Here is a 20,028-nt window from a genome sequence, read left to right on the forward strand (position 1 = left end):
AAACCTCAGTTAAAGGACCTATTTTTTGTTCAATATAGTTTCTGCTCTTTCAATACACTTTTATCGTGAAACTGATACCTGGATTCCACCAGAGAAGTCTTGTTCTAGTATCCTACTGAAGTACTCATTCTATAATCTTTCAATATCATCAGTTGAAATGTATTTCACTTAATTCCTCTTTGAGTGGATGTGATTGTCTTTATAGGGTTCAGGAAAACATCCTTATCTTCATAACGAGCCAGCAACACGATCTTTCGGCAACACACAACATTATTTATATTTCGTTGTATAGCTCATCTGTGAAGCGATGAAGAATTCAACTTGTGCACTTTTGACTTCATTCCATAATAGTACCTACATCCATCCTATCTCCAGCTTGAAAGGGTAATGAACCTGCGGGTGGCGCTGGAGGATGCTCAAACCATGGAAGAGAATAATGAGAAGTCAGCATCTGGTTCTTCCATATTTTCCTTCCTAGATGACTCCTCCCCTCATGACCCTTCGTCTGTAGCGTCCCTGGCATCAGCGGCACTCCCTCTTCAGGTAAGTCCTCCCCCAACCGTGTCTAAAGTTTATGATTCTTCCTGAGCTAGAGTGCTCGATTATATGCATTTCTTAATGCCTCCCATATATTTAAATAAAGTAGTTAGGGTCAAACTGTTATAGAAACTGGATGCAGGATGTTGCAAACGTACCTTTTAGATAACCATTATGCAGTTGTCCATAATTCCATTTAACCATTTTCTAGAGAAGCACATGCTAAGGTGAAACTTAGTTAATAGACGTACCAAGTGCTGTTTAGCGCATTAGGCTACTTGCTATCTGAGCAAGATAATGCTCTGGTAAGCATACACACACACACACACACACACACACACACACACACACACACACACACACACACACACACACACACACACACACACACACACACACACACACACACACACACACACACACCTCACCGTCAACACCCCCCCTCACCACCACCCACTGTCAACACCCCCCTCACCACCACCCACCATCAACACCCCCCCCCTCACCACCACCCACCGTCAACACCCCCCCCTCACCACTACCCACTGTCAACACCCTCCTTTTCCTATATAAGTCTGGCCAATTTGCAGGTGGTGGACACCAACACTACATCGCTAGTGACTCCACGGCTGACACGAGCTCATGATTGTGACCCTCGCTTACAAAGTGGAGACGAGACCTGTACACCAATATCCTGCCTGAATGGTGGCCGTTGTGTGAGAACAGATATTGGGAAAAGGTATGTCCAGAGCTGCTGCAGTCTTCTCACTACATGATCCATCGACTTAGACGATGGCCACTTTCCAGCTGAGATTCTCCATCAAACACCATTCCTATATAAGTTTCTATCTTAAATGTGTGTATTGTAAACCGCCACTGCTCTCCTATATTCCACCATTCTCCCTCTAATCCTCCCGTTGCTCATGTTCCTGTTTTCTTTCCATTCATCTGGGTAATTTGGACTCTCTTTACAGACGCTGATACAGCTTTGATTTCGAATAACTTTGAAAAATATAAATTGTCTCATTTTTCTCTTAGTGATTATCATTCATTCCATCGTCTTAAAATAATAGTACTCTTTACTCTTTAAAAACTAAGATTCAAATATACTGTTAAAACTACCATTCATTGCGCCCTTTTGAAACCTTTCTTTAATACTGCATCCAGTGTAGACGATGGTTGCTACACTGGTTGGTATGGTATGGTACTATGGTAGTATGGTATGGTATGGTACTATGGTAGTATGGTATGGTATGGTATGGTACTATGGTAGTACCATACCATAGTACCCAGGTAAAGAGATTCTCTTTACCCATTCCAAGCCTTTCCTAAATCCTTTAAAGATACTTCTTTTGTGAGCTTCAGATAATTTATTTAATTTTGACTCCTGTTAAGAGTCCATTATAGTGAAGATAAGTATTTGTTACCTTTCTATATTATAATGCAAATCAAGAAATAATCTCCAGACATTGCATGTTAGCATTTGCCAACGAAGCTACTATCCATATATTTCAGTCCAGAACCCGTAAACTATCATATAGTATCTCCAGATAAAATTTGTGAAATATAATTTGTAAATTAGGATGTAATTATATTTTTTTGTAAAACAGGATGTAATTATGTTTTTGTGTAAAATAGGATGCAATGCACAGAGAAATCACAGTAATGTGATACAGTATATCAATGAAAAAATCCACAGGAGCCATAATGAGGATTCGAACCTATGTGATGAGTGTTCCTTGAAACACGCTTTTGACTTTTGTCGTTGTCCTAGTCGTCCAGCGCGTGCGTCTGGGAATACCCTGCAGCGCATTGGTTCGAATCCACATCACGGCTCCTGTGGATTTTTTCATAGGATGTAATTATATTCTTTTAATTTGACATGCTGACAACCCACGTGGTGACATTAACAGATGTGTGTGTCCAGGAGGCTCCTGGGGACCTCAGTGTAAGGTTCTTGGTCGCACTTTCTCGGGATCGGGCTGGGCTTGGGTTCAGCCACTGCCGCCATGCCTCCCCACCACGCTTTCATTACGCCTCTTGTCACGCAATCCCGATGCACTGATCCTCTATTCCGGACCCCTGTCAAGCACTTCCACCCATCCGCACTACCCGCCCACACCCATGGTGGCGCTGCAGCTGGTGGGTGGGCAGCCTCAGCTTATACTGGAAGGGGCAAGAGGACCAGTCAAGCTTCATGTCAACACTACACTGAACACCGGCACTTGGCACACCATTCATCTGCATCTCAATGCTCAGGTAAACTCTTCACTGCAGTGCCCAAGGGTTATGCCCTGAGACCTCTGCTGTTTACCATATATTTTAACGCTCTCGACACAAGATTGAACACCATCATAAGCAAATTTACAAGTGACATTTAAAACGGGAAGAAATAAATTTAGAATACTAAAAAATTATGCAAGACGACTAAGGCTTTTAACATGCATGAATGATTAATAGATTAGTTGAATGTTGACAAATATAAGCTTCTAGAACATGGAAAGTATTTTGAAGGAAATAATAATAGTTATTTATAGATATTATTCTATAGATTTATAGATTATTATTTTTTTAAATAATAATAATAGTTACCAGATATTAGGTGGACAGTGGCGAAATTAACAAATCTGAATGCGAAAATGATACGGGGAGATTTCAAACTACGAAAAAAATATACAAATATTTGAAAAGAACCAAATAAGATACAGTATTTGGATTCATTTCTAGAAATATCAACAACAAGACAACTAATGTTTTTCTTCAGTTTCATCTTGAGCTTCTAAGACTGCATTGAGATTATGCACTTCAGTTTTGGTCATTATATTACAAAATGGACATAAATGTCACCAGAAAGAATTCAAAGAAGGATGGAGTTTATCCTGGGCACTTTAAAAGAGCTCAAAGAAAGAGATTTAATAAGTTGTTTATATTTGCTTCAATGCCAAGAAGAGTAAGGTAAGACTTGATTGAAATATACAAATAAATGAAAGGGTGTAACAGGAGGGATGCTAATTGTGCTAAATATATCGACAAAAAAATTAACATGAAACATTGTATACAAAAAGTTTAAGTTTAGATTAAAAAAAAGATCAGAGAAAATAATAGCTTATAAATAGTTTATTTATGAAACAGGTTGCTGGCTACCACAGTAGTCGTGGGGGTCTCTGGATAGTTTCCAGCAGTTTTGACAAAAAATATGAATAGTCGTAGTTGAATTTAAATAAGAACTGCCTCTCACGGAGCAAATAGGCTCGGTTTAACTCTTCTTCCATTTTCTTTCATGTAATGCTTTTTTGCGATCTTTTATCCCATATCCTTTCCAATAGGGAGTAACGCTAATGGTGGATATGTGTGGGCGTGGGTGGGATGCTGACAGAACCAGTGATACCCATTGCATTGCAAGAGCCCCATGGGTGGACGCTCAGGTAACTGAGAGCTGGAGTAGCAGCGTGCCTCTCCAGCTTGGTGGCCTTGCCCACCTGTATCCTGAAGCTGCAGTATTTGGTTGGTCTGGTGGGCTTGTGACCCAGGCCTTAAATGGCTGCATTTCTCGCCTCACAATTAATGGACAGGTAATGGTGTGATGGGATTTTATTGTATTTTGAGATTTTATAGAATAATATATTACCGTAAATTGATCATTTCAAAAATTGAAAAATTTATCATTTTTAACATTAAAAGACAAAGAGTTTGAATTCAGCAGGAATTTTGAATTGAATGAATATAAAATATAATTTATGACCATCATGCATATAATGAACATGCTTAAATGTTATTGCATTCCTCAGCTAGTTGACTTGGGTGAGCCAGCATACAGTAGTGGAAGCGTCAAGGGATGCAAACCTCAGGAGGTGGCTTGTGAAACCACTTTTGCCTCCTGTGGTACTCAAGGCTCTTGTGTTGGTGGCCTCATTAACCCTAGATGTGACTGTAATCCAGGCTGGACAGGGCCTGAGTGTACCACACCCACTGTACCAGTTGCTCTTGGCCAAGCTTCCTACACAAAGGTAGCTCTGTCCTTCACGCCAGACCCTCATGATGTGACACTGCAACTACGAGTGAGAGCTCGAGGTCGTCCTGAGGGTCTCCTGATGCAGCTCACTGACAGCCAACAGACTCATGCCTTGAAATTGCATGTAAATTCTCAATTATTACTCCAACTCCATTGTTAAAAATGATTGCCCATTCATCTACCTTTGAGAAATATGATAATAATAATACAGCTTTTATGTGAAAGGTGATTATTTAATTATGTTGACAGCTACGTGGTGGAGTAGCCTGCGCTTGTGTTTCTGGGGTGGAACGAGCACTTCAAGAGGTGTGTTTAGAGGGTTTCCCAGTGGGCGATGGGGCATGGCACACTATACGAGTAGGTCGTCATGGACACAACCTAATCATCTCTGTTGATGACAGTGATGGGTGGCGACAGAACGAGACTCTGACAACTCTACTTACCACCACCATCCATGGAGACATGCAGGCCGTTGTCAATGAACCCCCCGCGCCACTCTCTCTCGACATGGAAGACGGAATACTTGTGGGAGGCATCCCGAAGTTTGTGGATCATACCCTGTTGACGGTGCACGATGATCTTCAAGACTGTAAGTGAAAATCTCTATATTTTCAGTACCTTCTTATGCAGCTGATTGATGTTCATAGATTCTTACTCACTACTGGAGCACGTCATCATGACTCACAGCCTAAATTATTCTGATCCCTCAGTTAAGTTGATCATATTTCTTGGTTTACAGTCATTTCTAAAAACTTAAATTATTTTAATATGTAGTTACATATTATAATTACAGATTATAGAGTTACATTATAATTACATATTATATAGTTAAACATAATAATATAGTTATATATTAAAGGGTCTTGTAGTACAGTTGGCTTCATTCGATCTCGACTCACAATTGGGGATCCTGGGAACGATTTCCAACGGAACAGAAATGGTTAAACACGTTTCCTTTTACCTAATGCCTATGTTCACCTAGCAGTAAATAGGGAGTTAGGCAACTGACTTGTGGGGGCTTCATCTTGAGGAAGGTCAGTAGTTCAACCTCGGGGAGGGGGGAGCGGTAAACCTTGATACAGGTCTAAAATGTAAATAAGCACAGGCTTCCTCTTCCAGACTATATTAATTAATATAAAAGCCAGGATACTTGGCTTTTACTCGCCAGGAAGCCCGGGTTCGGTTCCCGGCATGGAAAGCAGTTTAGCAGTCCCTGAGGCGAAATGGTAGCACACTCTGCTGGCGTTTCGCGAGGGCTTTGGCCTGGGTTCGTATCCTGGCCGGGAAGGATTTACTGGGTGCCAATCCTTAACTGCAGCCCCTGTTCATCCAGCAGTGAATGGGTACCTGGTTGTTAAACGATTCGGCGGTTCGTATTTCGGGGAAAATTATAGTTAAGGACCTGGCTGAAGCGCTATGCGTACTAGTAGCTGTACAAGAATGTAAGAACTCTTGTATATATAAATAACAAAAAATAAAAAATGACAAGACGTTGTATTCACCTTGTTGTTCTTGGGGGGGGTTGAGCTTTGGCTCTTTCAGCCTGCCTCTCAACTGTCAATCAATCAACTTTTGATTCACCCCCCCCCCCACCCCCACACACACACACCCAGGAAGCAGCCCATAACAGTTATCTAACTCCCAGGTACCTATTTACTGCTAGATAACATGGTGAAAGAAACTCTGCCCATTTGTTTCCATCATCACCGGGGATCGATCCCTGGACCATAGGACTACGAATCCAGAGCACTGACCACTCGGCCGCAGGCCCCCTATATATCACATTGATGTTCGTACCCTTACACCTGATGCCTCTGTTTACCTAGTATTAAATAGGTTCCCGGGAGTTGGTAGACTGTTGAGGGTTCCATTCTTGTGTTGAGTTGCCGGCTTTCTGTGGCTGATAATGGCAAACTAAAATAATTTGTAGAGTTGTTGGTTTACTTTGCTGTTACCCCCCTTTTTCTAGCATGTTAAGTTTTCTTTTAGTTGTTTTAAGAAAACAGTTCCATAAGGGTAACTATCATATTTTAGTAAAAAACTGCCCTCTTTATATATATATATATATATATATATATATATATATATATATATATATATATATATATATATATATATATATATATATATATATATATATAGTTAGTTAGTTAGTTCCAGAGATATCAGAGAAATAGCAACTGGAGTTCAACACGAGCAAATGTAAAGTTTTGGAAATTGGATTAGGTGATAGGAGACCAAAGGGCAGTACACAATAAAGGGGAACTGCCTACCTATGACGATTCGAGAAAGAGACCTGGGCGTGGACATGTGGACATACCACCTAATCTAATTCCTGAGGCACATGTAAATACGATAACGATAACGATAGCAACGTACTCTTCACTGGCAAAAGTTAAAACATCATTCTGAAACCTAAGTAAGGAGGCTTTTAGGGCGCTTTATATTGCCTGCATGAGACTAGTCTTATAGTATGCCATGCGATCATGGAGTCCCCACCTGAAGAAACACAGAAGGAAACTGGAAAATGTTCAGAAGTCTTGCGATGAGGCTCATCCCCGAGTTACGAGGGATGGGGTATGAAGAGCGCCTGAAGGAACTGAACCTTATGACACTAGAAAAAAAAGGGAGAGGGGGAATATGATAGAAACATATTAAATTCCCAGGAAATTGACAGAGTGGAAACAGACGAAATGTTCATACGGAATACTAACAGAACGAGGGGTCATGGGTAGTAGCTGGAAACTCAGATGAGTCACATAGATGTTAGGAAGTTTTCTTTTAACATGAGAATAGTGAAAAAATGGAATGCACTTAAGGAGCAGGTTGTGGAAGCAAACTATTCATAATTTTAAAATTAGATATGATAGGGAAATAGGGTATAGGAGTCATTGCTATAAACAACTTATGGCTAGAAAGGCGGGATCCAAGAGTCAGTGCTCGATTCTGCAGGCACAAATAGGCGAGTACACACACACGTTAGGTTTATAGGGAGACCTGTCCTTTTCCTCCCCGAAGGTCGAACTACTGACCCTCTCCAGGATGCAATACAGGTCCAGGTGGAACCTCTTGTGTTATTCAATGCTTTAATTTCAACAGGTTGTGTTGATGATGTACGTGTGTCCGGTCACCCCCTTCCACTTGCGCCTTCTGTAAACAGTACCAGCTGGAGTAAGGTTACTACCCTTCACAACATCAAGGAAGGTTGTTCAGCCCCTGATGCCTGCGCCAACATCACCTGCTGGCCTCCCTTATCCTGCCATGACTCTTGGAGGCATGCCACTTGCAGGTGAGAACAGTCGTTGCCACAGTTAAGAGGAGTGAGAAATTATTGGAGAATTATGAGGATAAAGATATTAAGATATACAGGAAAATGGGACATAAGTGAAATATTTTCAAGGGATTCTTGGACTATATCAGTTAACTTATAATGTCTGCAAAAGGTGCATTGTACACAAAGTTGTTTTCTTTATGCAGAAGCAGATTGTTAATGTGATGAAAGAGGATTATGAATTCTGATAGTAAACAAGTTAAGGTTTTGATAAAGAAATATTATGGTTCACTGTTTCTTTGATCTGTATATCTCCATCTGGTGTGACACATTTTAACTCAAATCAGGTCAGTTTTTTTTTATACATCCATAAACCTAGTTTATGTACCCTGAGTTTATATACATTGACCAAAACGGGGAGAAATTACTGTACTTTGTACTCCTACATGATGTTTTAATGTTAGATCTTGCATTTTTCCCTCTGATGCACATACCATTGTTGAGTGGTCGGTTAGTGGTTAGACAACCCGAAGGGACTGAAACACCACAAATTTCAAAATTTTAAGCTCGAAATTTGCACTTTATATTTTTGAAGAACTTTTTTATGTGAATTATAAGTTTACATATTCAGTAGTTAACCATCTGTTTACTGGCATCAATGATAAGTCGACTTCAAATGAATGCAAAAAGTGGTGATGCAACTGCTTACTAGACCTATTTTTTAAATAATTTTGTTGATTATACTTAAAAGTTGTTTATGTACAGGCTAATTTTTCCATACTACCATTTGCAGCTGTGAGTCAGGTGAGCAGGTGGTGGGGCACAGCTGCCAGGATGTTGACGAGTGCGTGTTCCAGCCGTGTCTCCACGGGGGCACCTGCTACAACCTCACACCTGGCTACCACTGTTTGTGTGCTCCAGCCCACACTGGAGACAACTGTGAATGGTCCAAGTTGCCACCAGACTCCCACCCTCTCACAGCTCCCATGGCCATAGCTGCCCTTACACTCTCTGTGCTTATTGTTGGTGAGTTTCATATTGTCTATATCACTGTTGGCTGGTCCAGCCCACACTGGAGACAACTGTGAATGGTCCAAGTTGCCACCAGACTCCCACCCTCTCACAGCTCCCATGGCCATAGCTGCCCTTACACTCTCTGTGCTTATTGTTGGTGAGTTTCATATTGTCTATATCACTGTTGGCTGGTCCAGCCCACACTGGAGACAACTGTGAATGGTCCAAGTTGCCACCAGACTCCCATCCTCTCACAGCTCCCATGGCCATAGCTGCCCTTACACTCTCTGTGCTTATTGTTGGTGAGTTTAATTATTGTTGAATTGCTTTCATAATTTATCCTCATTAGCTGCAGTGTTAATTTAGCTGCAGTTTGTTTATGGCGGTGTTTTGTTTCTAATTTTTCATTATTTACTTGAAGCTATTTTTGTTGGGGCATAAGGAGGATTTAGGGATTGTTAGGAGCTATTATCTACTTCATAAACAAAGCTATTTTTTATTAAGAAAAAATTATTTTCATTCATTAAAGTCAATAAATAAAATATGATTGAAGAGATTATAATTTGGAAACATTTTCCAAATTCTATGTTTCCATACAAACAGTTTTAGCAGTCTTCGTTAATACTCATATCCGATATAATAAAAAAATAATTTGCCAAGGGCATGCAGTGTATTCCATTTGTAAAAATGACTAAACCTATATAAATATATTTAGAATAAATTTTGGGTGAGAATTTATTTTTGTAATATAATGTATACCTTCAGTTGATGTTAAATTGCTATTATTCAGTGACTTCCCTCCCTAATTCTGGGAGGAAATTATCAGGGAAAATGCCAAGTCATTACGACTATATAACACATGAAAAGGGTCAGAATAAGGATGTGGGATGGGACAGGGGGGAAGGAATGGTGCCCAACCACTTGTGAATGGTCGGGGATTGAACGCCAACATACATGAAGCAAGACTGTCGCTCTTCCGTCCAGCACAAGTGGAGAGTCTACATTTAAATGATGCTGTCAAGTGTGCAGCCAGTCAAAATTGTCGATCTGCATTTCACATGTGGTGCTTTAGCTATGCCAAAGGGCTCCTTAGAAGATGCATGCATATTTCAACCTTTCTTTACCATAAGTCATAGCAATACAGTAGTTCTATAAATATTATATATTTTCAGTTTCTCAAAATTTCCCAAAAATCGAAAGCAAAAAAAATTTTGACTTTCAAATAGCAACATTTAAAACTTCTAATGAATACTGAAATTTTAACCTAAATTAAAATAGCAACAGAAATTCATTATAAGGTTTAAACCATACTTTAAAAATGACAGATTTCATTATTTTAAATATGCTTAACTAGTGGTAAATATTTTTGTCACTGCCACAGATTAAAATGTTCTCACAGTAGGCCATTGACCAAGTTTTAATTCACTCCTCACCTCCACAGTGTTGATAGGTGTCCTGCTGAACCTCCGCCTCCACCGGTCGCGTGCTGCCCGGGCCCTGGCCCTACGCCCAGGTGGTGTAGAAGGTGTGACGGGTGTGGTTCTGGGCACCCCCATGGCGGTACAGGCAGTCACCGACAACCCCCACACCCAAGCTGCTAAGGAAGAAAGCGTCTTTATGGAGTCATTGATGATCAAACCGCCAAGCAAACAGATTGTTCTGACCCCTGAAGGTATGAAGCAGAGGGGAAAAAAAGGGAAAATACTACATTCTGATGTCCCTGTAGTACAAGTCAGTTCGTTCCAGACTTACAGTCAGGAATTCTGGATTCGAATTACAGGCAGGGGCAGAAATGGTTGGGTGTATTTCCTATCACCTGATGCTCCTGTCCACCTTGCAGAAAATAGGTACCCAGGAGTAAGTCAGCATGTTGTAGGGTTGCACAATGATCAATTATTATTTATTAATAATGTATAGTAATTATCCTATGAAATTACAGTATGTTAAATCTGGCAGTTTTTATTTAAGCTTAATTGAAAATTTAATGTAAATATTTGATGTTTAATTACAAAATAAAAAAAATTACTTGATTTCTATATTTTGTAATTAAACGCTGTCATACTCACCTGTTTTTTAAAGTAATGAAGCTTATCTATAAACATTTGTAACAGATGCACAGAACTAATGCCTAGACAGTAGGAAAGTAGAGGGGAAGGAGATCAGGAGAGTGAAGATGGGGTGAAGTCACAGATGTGAGGCTCTGTGCGGTCAAGTTGTTATACCTGTATTATTTATGCATTTTTTAACACTGCTGAATATTCATTCTGTTCGATCATGCCGCCTGATGGCTGCGAATTCTATGCACTGTCTCGTATTTTAATTTTTTATGAGTTTAGTGTTTCTGAAGTTAATGTGGTGTTGCTTCTGGCACCTTGTAATAGTTTTGTCAAAGTATATACAATACTGCTAAAATTTGTTGAAATTTAGATATAAGAGATTACTAACTTCATCAATTCAGCAATTGTTGCTTCAAATAATGTAACATATTAGATGTTAAGGTAATAATATGTTTAACATGTTTGTCTCACTATCGGAGAGAATTCATCGGTGTCACCACATTGTGCTCTCTTCCACCCTCTATTCAGGAACGTTGAGCACAATGCACAGCACTTTCATAATGAGCAATTTATTTTCTATTACTTGCAGGTACCGAACACTTAGTTACTCCTTTAGGGCTGTCCACTGTGGGTGGTGAGACCTTGGCCATCAGGGAGGTCAGACACCTAGTTCCAGGGAGCACCACAAAAATTCCCAGTGCAGATGGTGTTGAAAACAAGAATATAATTATCCCTCAGAGATGCTCAGTTGCAGCAGTTACTACTACTACCACTACAATGGGTGGTGTAGTTCTGGAGAACAGAACAGTATGTTCTGCAGCACCAACAGGAGCTCGACAAATCATCATAGATGTCGGTGTGGGTTCTGTTCAAAATATATTGGCCCAAGATGACCTTCGAGCTTATGCATACGAGGGAGACGGCTCGCCATCTGGGTCACTCACTTCTACTGTTTTAGGTCAGTATAACAGTTAAATTAGTTAGCTGTGGCTACTTGTGATATCTGTTAAAACCAGTTTACCAAATCCTATGTAAATATCTAGATTTACATAGGATTTGTTACCATTTTTAATGTTTTATCATGAAATCCCCTTTTCTCAGCTGCATTTATCCACGACTCTAAAAGATAAATCGATTTGCAGCGCGTTATCCAGAACAGTAAAATAGTCGGGCAAGTAAGATATTCCGCATTGATACCATAGGGCGTGGGAGTTGCTGGACAGTGTTTATCCAGCCTGGATAAGAAAATATTCTCAAATGTCTGTTCTCAAATCTGAAGGAGTAGAGCCCCAGGGACATCTTGCAAGTGCCTGCCAATGTTAGCTGTTAATAGTCCTAGCAGCCAATCATTCAAGGTCCTATTAATGCAGTAATATAAATGGTAATAAAGCAGGTAGTAACATATAAGTGCAGCAACATATGAGGTAGTAAAGTGAGCAGTAACATATAGAGGTAGTAAAGCAGGCAGTAACATATAGGGTAATAAAGCAGACAGTAACACATAGGGTAGTAAAACTGGCAGTAACATGTAGGGTAATAAAGCAAGCAGTAAAATGTAGGGTAATAAAGCTGGCAGTAAAATTTAGGGTAATAAAACTGGCAGTAACACATAGGGTAATAAAGCAAGCAGTAACACATAGGGTAGTAAAGTGGGGCAGTAACATGTAGGGTAGTAAAGCAGGCAGTAACATGTAGTGTACTAAAACAGGCAGTAACATATATGGTAATAAAGCAGGCAGTAACACATTGGGTAGTAAAGCAGGCAGTAAAATGTAGGGTAATAAAGCTGGCAGTAACACATAGGGTAGTAAAACTGGCAGTAACATGTAGGGTAATAAAGCAAGCAGTAAAATGTAGGGTAATAAAGCTGGCAGTAACACATAGGGTAGTAAACTGGCAGTAACATGTAGGGTAATAAAGCAAGCAGTAAAATTTAGGGTAATAAAGCTGGCAGTAACACTTATGATAGTAAATCAGGCAGTAACACATAGGGTAGTAAAGCAGGCAGTAACATGTAGGGTAGTAAAGCAGGCAGTAACACATAGGGTAGTAAAGCAGGCAGTAACATATATGGTAATAATGCAGGCAATAACACACATGGTAATAAAGCAGGCAATAACACACATGGTAATAAAGCAGGCAATAACACACATGGTAATAAAGCAGGCAATAGCACACATGGTAATAAAGCAGGCAATAGCACACATGGTAATAAAGCAGGCAATAGCACACATGGTAATAGAGCAGGCAATAGCACACATGGTAATAGAGCAGGCAATAGCACACATGGTAATAAAGCAGGCAATAGCACACATGGTAATAGAGCAGGCAATAGCACACATGGTAATAGAGCAGGCAATAGCACACATGGTAATAAAGCAGGCAATAGCACACATGGTAATAGAGCAGGCAATAGCACACATGGTAATAGAGCAGGCAATAGCACACATGGTAATAAAGCAGGCAATAGCACACATGGTAATAGAGCAGGCAATAGCACACATGGTAATAGAGCAGGCAATAGCACACATGGTAATAGAGCAGGCAATAGCACACATGGGTAATAAAGCAGACAATAACACACATGGGGTAATAAAGCAGACAATAACACACATGGGGTAATAAAGCAGGCAGTAACATACAAAGTAGTGAAGAGAGAACACAGACTAATTAACACCGATGGGAATACACCCCAAGATGAAAGTAGACTTAATTTATTGTTGATAACTTTTTCCTGTAAGCTATTAATTAAATTAATCAAGACACGCAATATAAGTGCTCATGAGAGGGGCTCAGGTGAGGAACTGACGAGGTTCCTGAGGGGATGTGAGGCATTGTTTTCTTGATATTTATGAAGTATTCATTCAACAAGAGGAGTAGTCGTCTTAAGTTTTCCTTAGTTTTGTTTGATTCAGATTCAGATTCAGATTCAGATGTTTATTCAGGTAAGGTATATACATACAAGTGATGTTACATTAATGGAATGATATATAGATAGAGCTAGTACATACAATGCCTAAAGCCACTATTACGCAATGCGTTTCGGGCAACGTGATGGCTGCTAAAGTAATAGTTGATGAATATATATAAGTTGTCAAATATAATTTCCCGTGCCTTTCACACTGACCTTTAACCTCACACCTCCTCCTCCCGCCTGTTTCAAGTCCTTGTATATGCTAGAACTGTAGGATTATGTTATATTTAAGTCCTCATAGGCGAAGACTCGTCTGCAAATAGAATAGGTTCTCATTCTAGTGTTTCTCTGCTTTAAATAATATCTAAGTAACTCCTTTTTGGAAAATGCTTTTCAGTTTTTATTTATATGTTCGTCATAATTTCTTCAGATAATTTATAGGTCTTCCCAGAAACAATATAGACCGAAATTAGTACACTAAGAAAAAAAATATGCCGATTGCTAAGCAAAGCAAGTACAGTATAAATTTATAAAGGCACATTTAAATGCATTTTTTAAAGTCTGAGTCAAAAAGCATGTGTATCTAAAATTAAAAGGAAATATAAAATACATTTCATTTATGCTAAAGAGGTGTTTTTATAAACAGGTTTATAAAATCCTGTTACCACTTAGCAGTTTAGCACCAGGCTAAAGCTTAATTTATTAAGTCTTAACATTATTCAGATGTTACATGTACAAGCATCAACACTACACAGTGCATTGTCCTAATGGACACAATATCCAAAAGTGGCGTTGGTTTCACGTTGAATCAACGTTATCAGCTTTAATTCAACGTTGATTAATGTTGATAATAGCAATGAAATGGTGTTGCTTTGGGATATTATGCCCGTTGGGGTATTGGTTTAGGGTAATGTTGGCTTTTTTTATTATTTATATGATCAAAAAGTCTATTTTTTGCTGTCTTGATGGCTGATGGCTGTTTTGATCAATAATATTTTGTGTTGGTACATCAAGGCAAATGACTCCTGCAGGTGAGTACATAGATGCCCTGAGGGCTCTTCTCTCCTCTATTATTTAACAACCAATCCCTTCACTGTCGTCTTTTTTCATTTTTCCTTCTGCTATAATTTTCTTATTTTTTCTCCTCTTCTGCGCTTCCTAGTCCCTTTCCATCTTTCCCCTCTCAACTTTCCCTCCTTTCTTTCTTTCTTTCTTTCTTTTTTTTTCTTTCTTCGCTTCCACTCTACTATTCGTTTTACAGAACCTTCTCTGCTCCCCCTTAATACTGCTCCTTCGTCTCCTTCCACCTATTTTCACCCTTCGTTTCCTATTCTCTCTTCCTTTCACTCAGTCTATACCCATTTTCTCATCCTTCTTTCCCTGCTGCTTTATTCAACTTTCCTCCCTTTTAGCCCTTTTCCTTCCCCTTGGTTGGCTCATGTCCTGTCTCCTCTTCTGTTCCCAATGATCCCTCCTCTTCTGCTACAACTCATCTTCCTCTTCTCTTCTCCTCTCTTGTTCTTGGTATGTCAAATTTGTTTGGTTTCACAGGTCTGCGCACAGAGTCACCAGAGGACAACGTGAAGCCTCTATTACCAGAGTGTGGGGAGGTGCTGGATCTCCTCAAAAACCTCCCAGATTCTGTCACTTCAGCGCATAGCAATGAGAGTTCTCATCCCTCGACTATTCCTGATAAATCAGTTCAGGGATCCTCAATTCCAAGAGCCAGAGAAACTGGCATAAATATCACTTGAGGTTAACATTTGAACAGTTGCATCTTAAAGAAGATAAGCTTGCTTCAGCGCACACACTCACACACCCACAAGTTTGCAAAGACTTTATTTTGATGTGTGTCAAGTTGAGGCGTGAAAGTAATAATTATGCCAAAGCACATGCAGTCCCTTAATATCAGTCTTGTTTTATGAACTTCGATTCGTTACAGTCAACGTTTTTATTTTACATGAGATAATTAAATTGTTCATAAATATTTGTACTTGGGCAAATGCAGAAATGGAGCGTGCACGACTCGCCTTGACACGGTGGGCGTCTAGGTGCATGTGGCGTTGTATTCTAGTCTGGAGGAAAGTGCACTTGCTATTCCTGGCTTACTTGTCTTTTCAGAGTCTTGACACCATTTTATTGGAAGAATTTTAAGTTGAACATTAAACTATTTTGTCAAGTTTATAAAAGTGATAAATTTTAGGGTAGATGTACTATATCAGTGACGTAATGGAGCTGTTTATACGTTTATATGATATAAGAAATAAATCACATAATACGAACAAACGATTATTAATTACCTTGGTACAAAGGCTGTACACAGTACTATGAAATAAATTCTACATGCTGGCAGTCTATATCCTTAGCCTTAAATGCCTTGTTCCCACGAGGAACCACCCTCCCTTGAGCGGGGTGGTGGTCACCAGTGGCTTATCTCAGACTCCCTCTTAAGTGCTACGAACTTTTGTTGCTCTCTTGGCGATGTAATGTACCATCGTGGGTAGCATTTTGTAGTTTAAAACTCGCACCCCAACTATTGTCATTAATAAACAATGCAGTTGTTCAACGCTTTACTAACAAGACAGATTTCAGATCTACAGATGACAGCAATAATGTTTACATTGTCCCAGTGTTAGTTATGCATTACAAAATGTATATAACTACAGCCTCAAAACACTTATTACATAAATTAGCTGAATATAAATATCCTTGATTGTAGAAACACAAAACTATAGATTTTAAATTTTCATTTGTTTATATTTTGTTTCAATAAAATCTAAACAAAATTAAAGCCTACTGATCTCGTGCTCAAAACCTGCTAAAAGCGGTGAACAGACTGACTTAAATGCTGTATACACAATTATAAAACTATGATACATTTAGTAACATAACCAAATTACATTTCGTTACATATCTATAGTACATTGAATAACATGTCTATAACGCCTCTAGTGATCAAACTACAGGCCAACATAATATCAGTACTTCTTTATATTACATGTCTATTTAAATTAAGTTTTATAAGGGCTTAGGCAATACTTCCAAGAATCTTCAGTAATATTTAACGAAAGAAATCCAACCACAGTCATTCCAAGCATATGGAAACTGTTTCATCTTGGATCAAAACAAAATTTGATATTTTAAGTTAAAAAAAATCATTAATACGTCTCATTTTTATGTGTTTTCAATCAGATTTATTAAGATTAGCGTTTGTTCCTAACAATTTATCTCCCTCATGTTTCAAATATATTTTGTATAAGGAAGAAATGGGACAATATATGTTGTTATTTGTGAAATCACACAATATCCCCTTAAAATATTGTTGATAATGCAGTATTTTTTTTCTTTCAGAGGTTTATCCATGGTAATTGGCGAGGGGAAGGCTTTGAAAGTTCCTTCAGCTGTTGGTCTTCAAAGGTGTCGCCCATCTGAGCTGTGTACTAACCTATTTGTACTCACCTATTTGTGCTTGCAGGATCGAGCATTGACTCTTGGATCCCACCTTTGTGTGTGTGTGTGTGTACTCACCTAGTTGTACTCACCTAGTTGTGCTTGCGGGGGCTGAGCTCTGGCTCTTTGGTCCCGCCTCTCAACCGTCAATCAACAGGTGTACAGGTTCCTGAGCCAACTGGGCTCTGTCATATCTACACTTGAAACTGTGTATGGAGTCAGCTTCCACCACATCACTGCCTAATGCATTCATTTGTCAACCACTCTATGACACTAAAAAAGTTCTTTCTAATATCTCTGTGGCTCATTTGGGCACTCAGTTTCCACCTGTGTCCCCTGGTGCGTGTGCCCCTTGTGTTAAATAGCCTGTCTTTATCTACCCTATCAATTCCCTTGAAAATCTTAAATGTGATGATCATGGGCCCCCTAACTCTTCTGTCTTCCAGCGAAGAGTGTGTGTGTGTGTGTGTGTGTGTGTGTGTGTGTGTGTGTGTGTGTGTGTGTGTGTGTGTGTGTGTGTGTGTGTGTGTGTGTGTGTGTGTGTGTTTTGCACGTAGTTCACACATGTGCTTGTCCTTAGAACTGTAAGTGCAACATCTAAGTGAGAATCGAAGCTGCAGTTTATGTGCTGTTAATGTTTCACAGCGAGAAGGAGAGGCTTTTGCTGGTCATGCAAAACTGGTCGTTAATAATATAGGACGTTGCCAAAACTGTTCGTTATCAAAACTGGTCGTAGTTAAAACTGGTCGTAGTCAAACCTGGTCGTAGTCAAAACTGGTCGTAGTCACAACTGGTCGTAGTCAAAACTGGTCGTAGTCAAAACTGCTTGTTTCTAAATTTAGTCGTTGTCAAAACTTAGTCTTTATCAAAGCTGTATTGTGGGTAGTGAGTGCACGGAACTAAAAAAAAAAAATATATATATATATATATATATATATATATATATATATATATATATATATATATAATATATATAATATATATAATATATATAATATATATAATATATATAATATATATATATATATATATATATATATATATATATATATATATATATATATATATATATATATATATATATATATATATATATATATATATATAATATAATACTGCAAAATAATGCCAGCAAAATACTTCCACACGATATCAGAACGAACCTGTTAACGATTAATAACTTATAATTTATATATATTTTTTCATTCGGACAACTTGTTTATAGAATGAGATCCTGCTACAGAATATTGTTGAACGAGTGCATGTTGTCACTCAGTGTGGAACTTAGTAACAATTAAAGTTAAAAATTTGATATAACCCTATTGGACTGTGCCGGAAGGCTATTTAAATTATTTTAAACTTATCTTAAAACTTTTGCAGTCATGCAGAATACTTAAATTAAAATTAAATTCAAAGACATCAAGGATGACATGTACGTATATTAATCAGTATAATATCAATCGATGAGAGAGAGATAAGAGAGAAAACAAATCATATTTAACTAAACATCCGTAGAGTGGCATCGTCTAGCTCGTATTCTGATTGGCCCAATCTCAGGCCGGCTGAGCCAATGAGGGCGGCTCATGGCCAGACCTCTACCCGCCATGGCAGGCGGACGGACGACACCACCCGCATCTAGGAGGGCCCACAATTTATTCGCTTTAATTCCTTGATTGGGTTACGTATATGCATTTTATTAAGTGTACATCATTGGAGAATGGGTGAAGCGTCTACTGGAAGCTAGAAAGCGCCAAGAAATGACGCTGATTGCACGTGAGTTAGACGTTTTTGTGTTTGTTTTACATCTTCGTTGATTCGTCCACCTGTTTGATCCTTGTGTTGCAAAAAGGGTGTTTGGGGAGGGGGACTTTGTTTCTCGTCTGTGAACTTCTTAAACCTATAGAAATAGTATCATATATTTACCAGCCTTTATTAAGGTGACTGTATTATAGATGGATGATATGTTAGCTGCAAATGGATGCAAGGAATTATTCTGTTGTCTTGGTGGTCAAATAATCCTAAAAATCTTACAGTACAACTTTTACAAACATTTCCTTGATCTGGGCCAAGATCCATCAAGAGCTTAAGTGTTCACTTACGAAACCCGTACATCTTTCCTCAATGACGGCAGCAAATTGACATTTATTAACCACCACCCACGCCACACTACCAGACACAGGAGCCCGAACATCAGCGTTAAGTCACCACAGGCCGCGGTCACCCTCGCTATAACACCCAGCTGGCGACCTGGCCTCGCGTAATATATGGGTTTAAGCATACAAGTTTTAATAAGCAAAATGAGGTCATTAATTCGCGTCCTAAGCTTGTTATTCTAGCGACCCTGGAGGAATAGCTAATGAATTTTCATCCCTCTAATCTTGGAGGCGCTGGATGTGGGGAGGTATTAGACCGTCTACTGCCGCCTCCTTGAGCGAAAGCCTGTCTGTCGCTTGTTGTACAAACCACTTCGTGTGCACAAGGAAATCGCAGTAACGATTTATATCCATAAGAACATTAGAGCAAGACTGGGGGATCGAACCGGCAGCCTGATGCTAAAAATAGGAGAAAGTCGTTATCGAGTGGCATTTACAATTTTAACCTTTTCAAACACCTGACGAACCCTTAAAAGAAAATAATTTTCTGCAACCACGAGTTCATTATTGTTGTGAGTGAACACGTTCGAGGAAATATTTATTGCTTTCCAATACTGCGGTTTCGACTGTGTTGTTTCTGATAAATGATGTCCTTTTGTATTGTGAGTTAGGAAGGGGAA

The 20,028-nt window shown here is 39.1% G+C and overlaps 1 protein-coding gene across 1 annotated transcript in view; it reads left to right on the forward strand.

Annotated features, from left to right (window-relative positions):
- The window catches only part of LOC123761680 (putative neural-cadherin 2), a 139,297-nt gene extending 123,206 nt beyond the window's left edge, over positions 1-16,091 (forward strand). The window contains exons 16-26 of the mRNA XM_069330678.1: positions 376-543; positions 1,128-1,276; positions 2,451-2,796; positions 3,864-4,109; positions 4,326-4,673; positions 4,799-5,138; positions 7,649-7,838; positions 8,614-8,846; positions 10,276-10,506; positions 11,481-11,849; positions 15,357-16,091. Coding sequence (XP_069186779.1) covers positions 376-543; positions 1,128-1,276; positions 2,451-2,796; positions 3,864-4,109; positions 4,326-4,673; positions 4,799-5,138; positions 7,649-7,838; positions 8,614-8,846; positions 10,276-10,506; positions 11,481-11,849; positions 15,357-15,559 — 2,823 coding nt within the window. The 3' untranslated portion in view covers positions 15,560-16,091. The remainder of the gene's footprint in view (positions 1-375; positions 544-1,127; positions 1,277-2,450; positions 2,797-3,863; positions 4,110-4,325; positions 4,674-4,798; positions 5,139-7,648; positions 7,839-8,613; positions 8,847-10,275; positions 10,507-11,480; positions 11,850-15,356) is intronic.
- The last annotated feature ends 3,937 nt before the right edge of the window (positions 16,092-20,028 follow it).

The sequence above is a fragment of the Procambarus clarkii genome, chromosome 24, assembly GCF_040958095.1.
Source record: "Procambarus clarkii isolate CNS0578487 chromosome 24, FALCON_Pclarkii_2.0, whole genome shotgun sequence".
NCBI classification, from domain to species: Eukaryota; Metazoa; Arthropoda; class Malacostraca; order Decapoda; family Cambaridae; genus Procambarus; species Procambarus clarkii.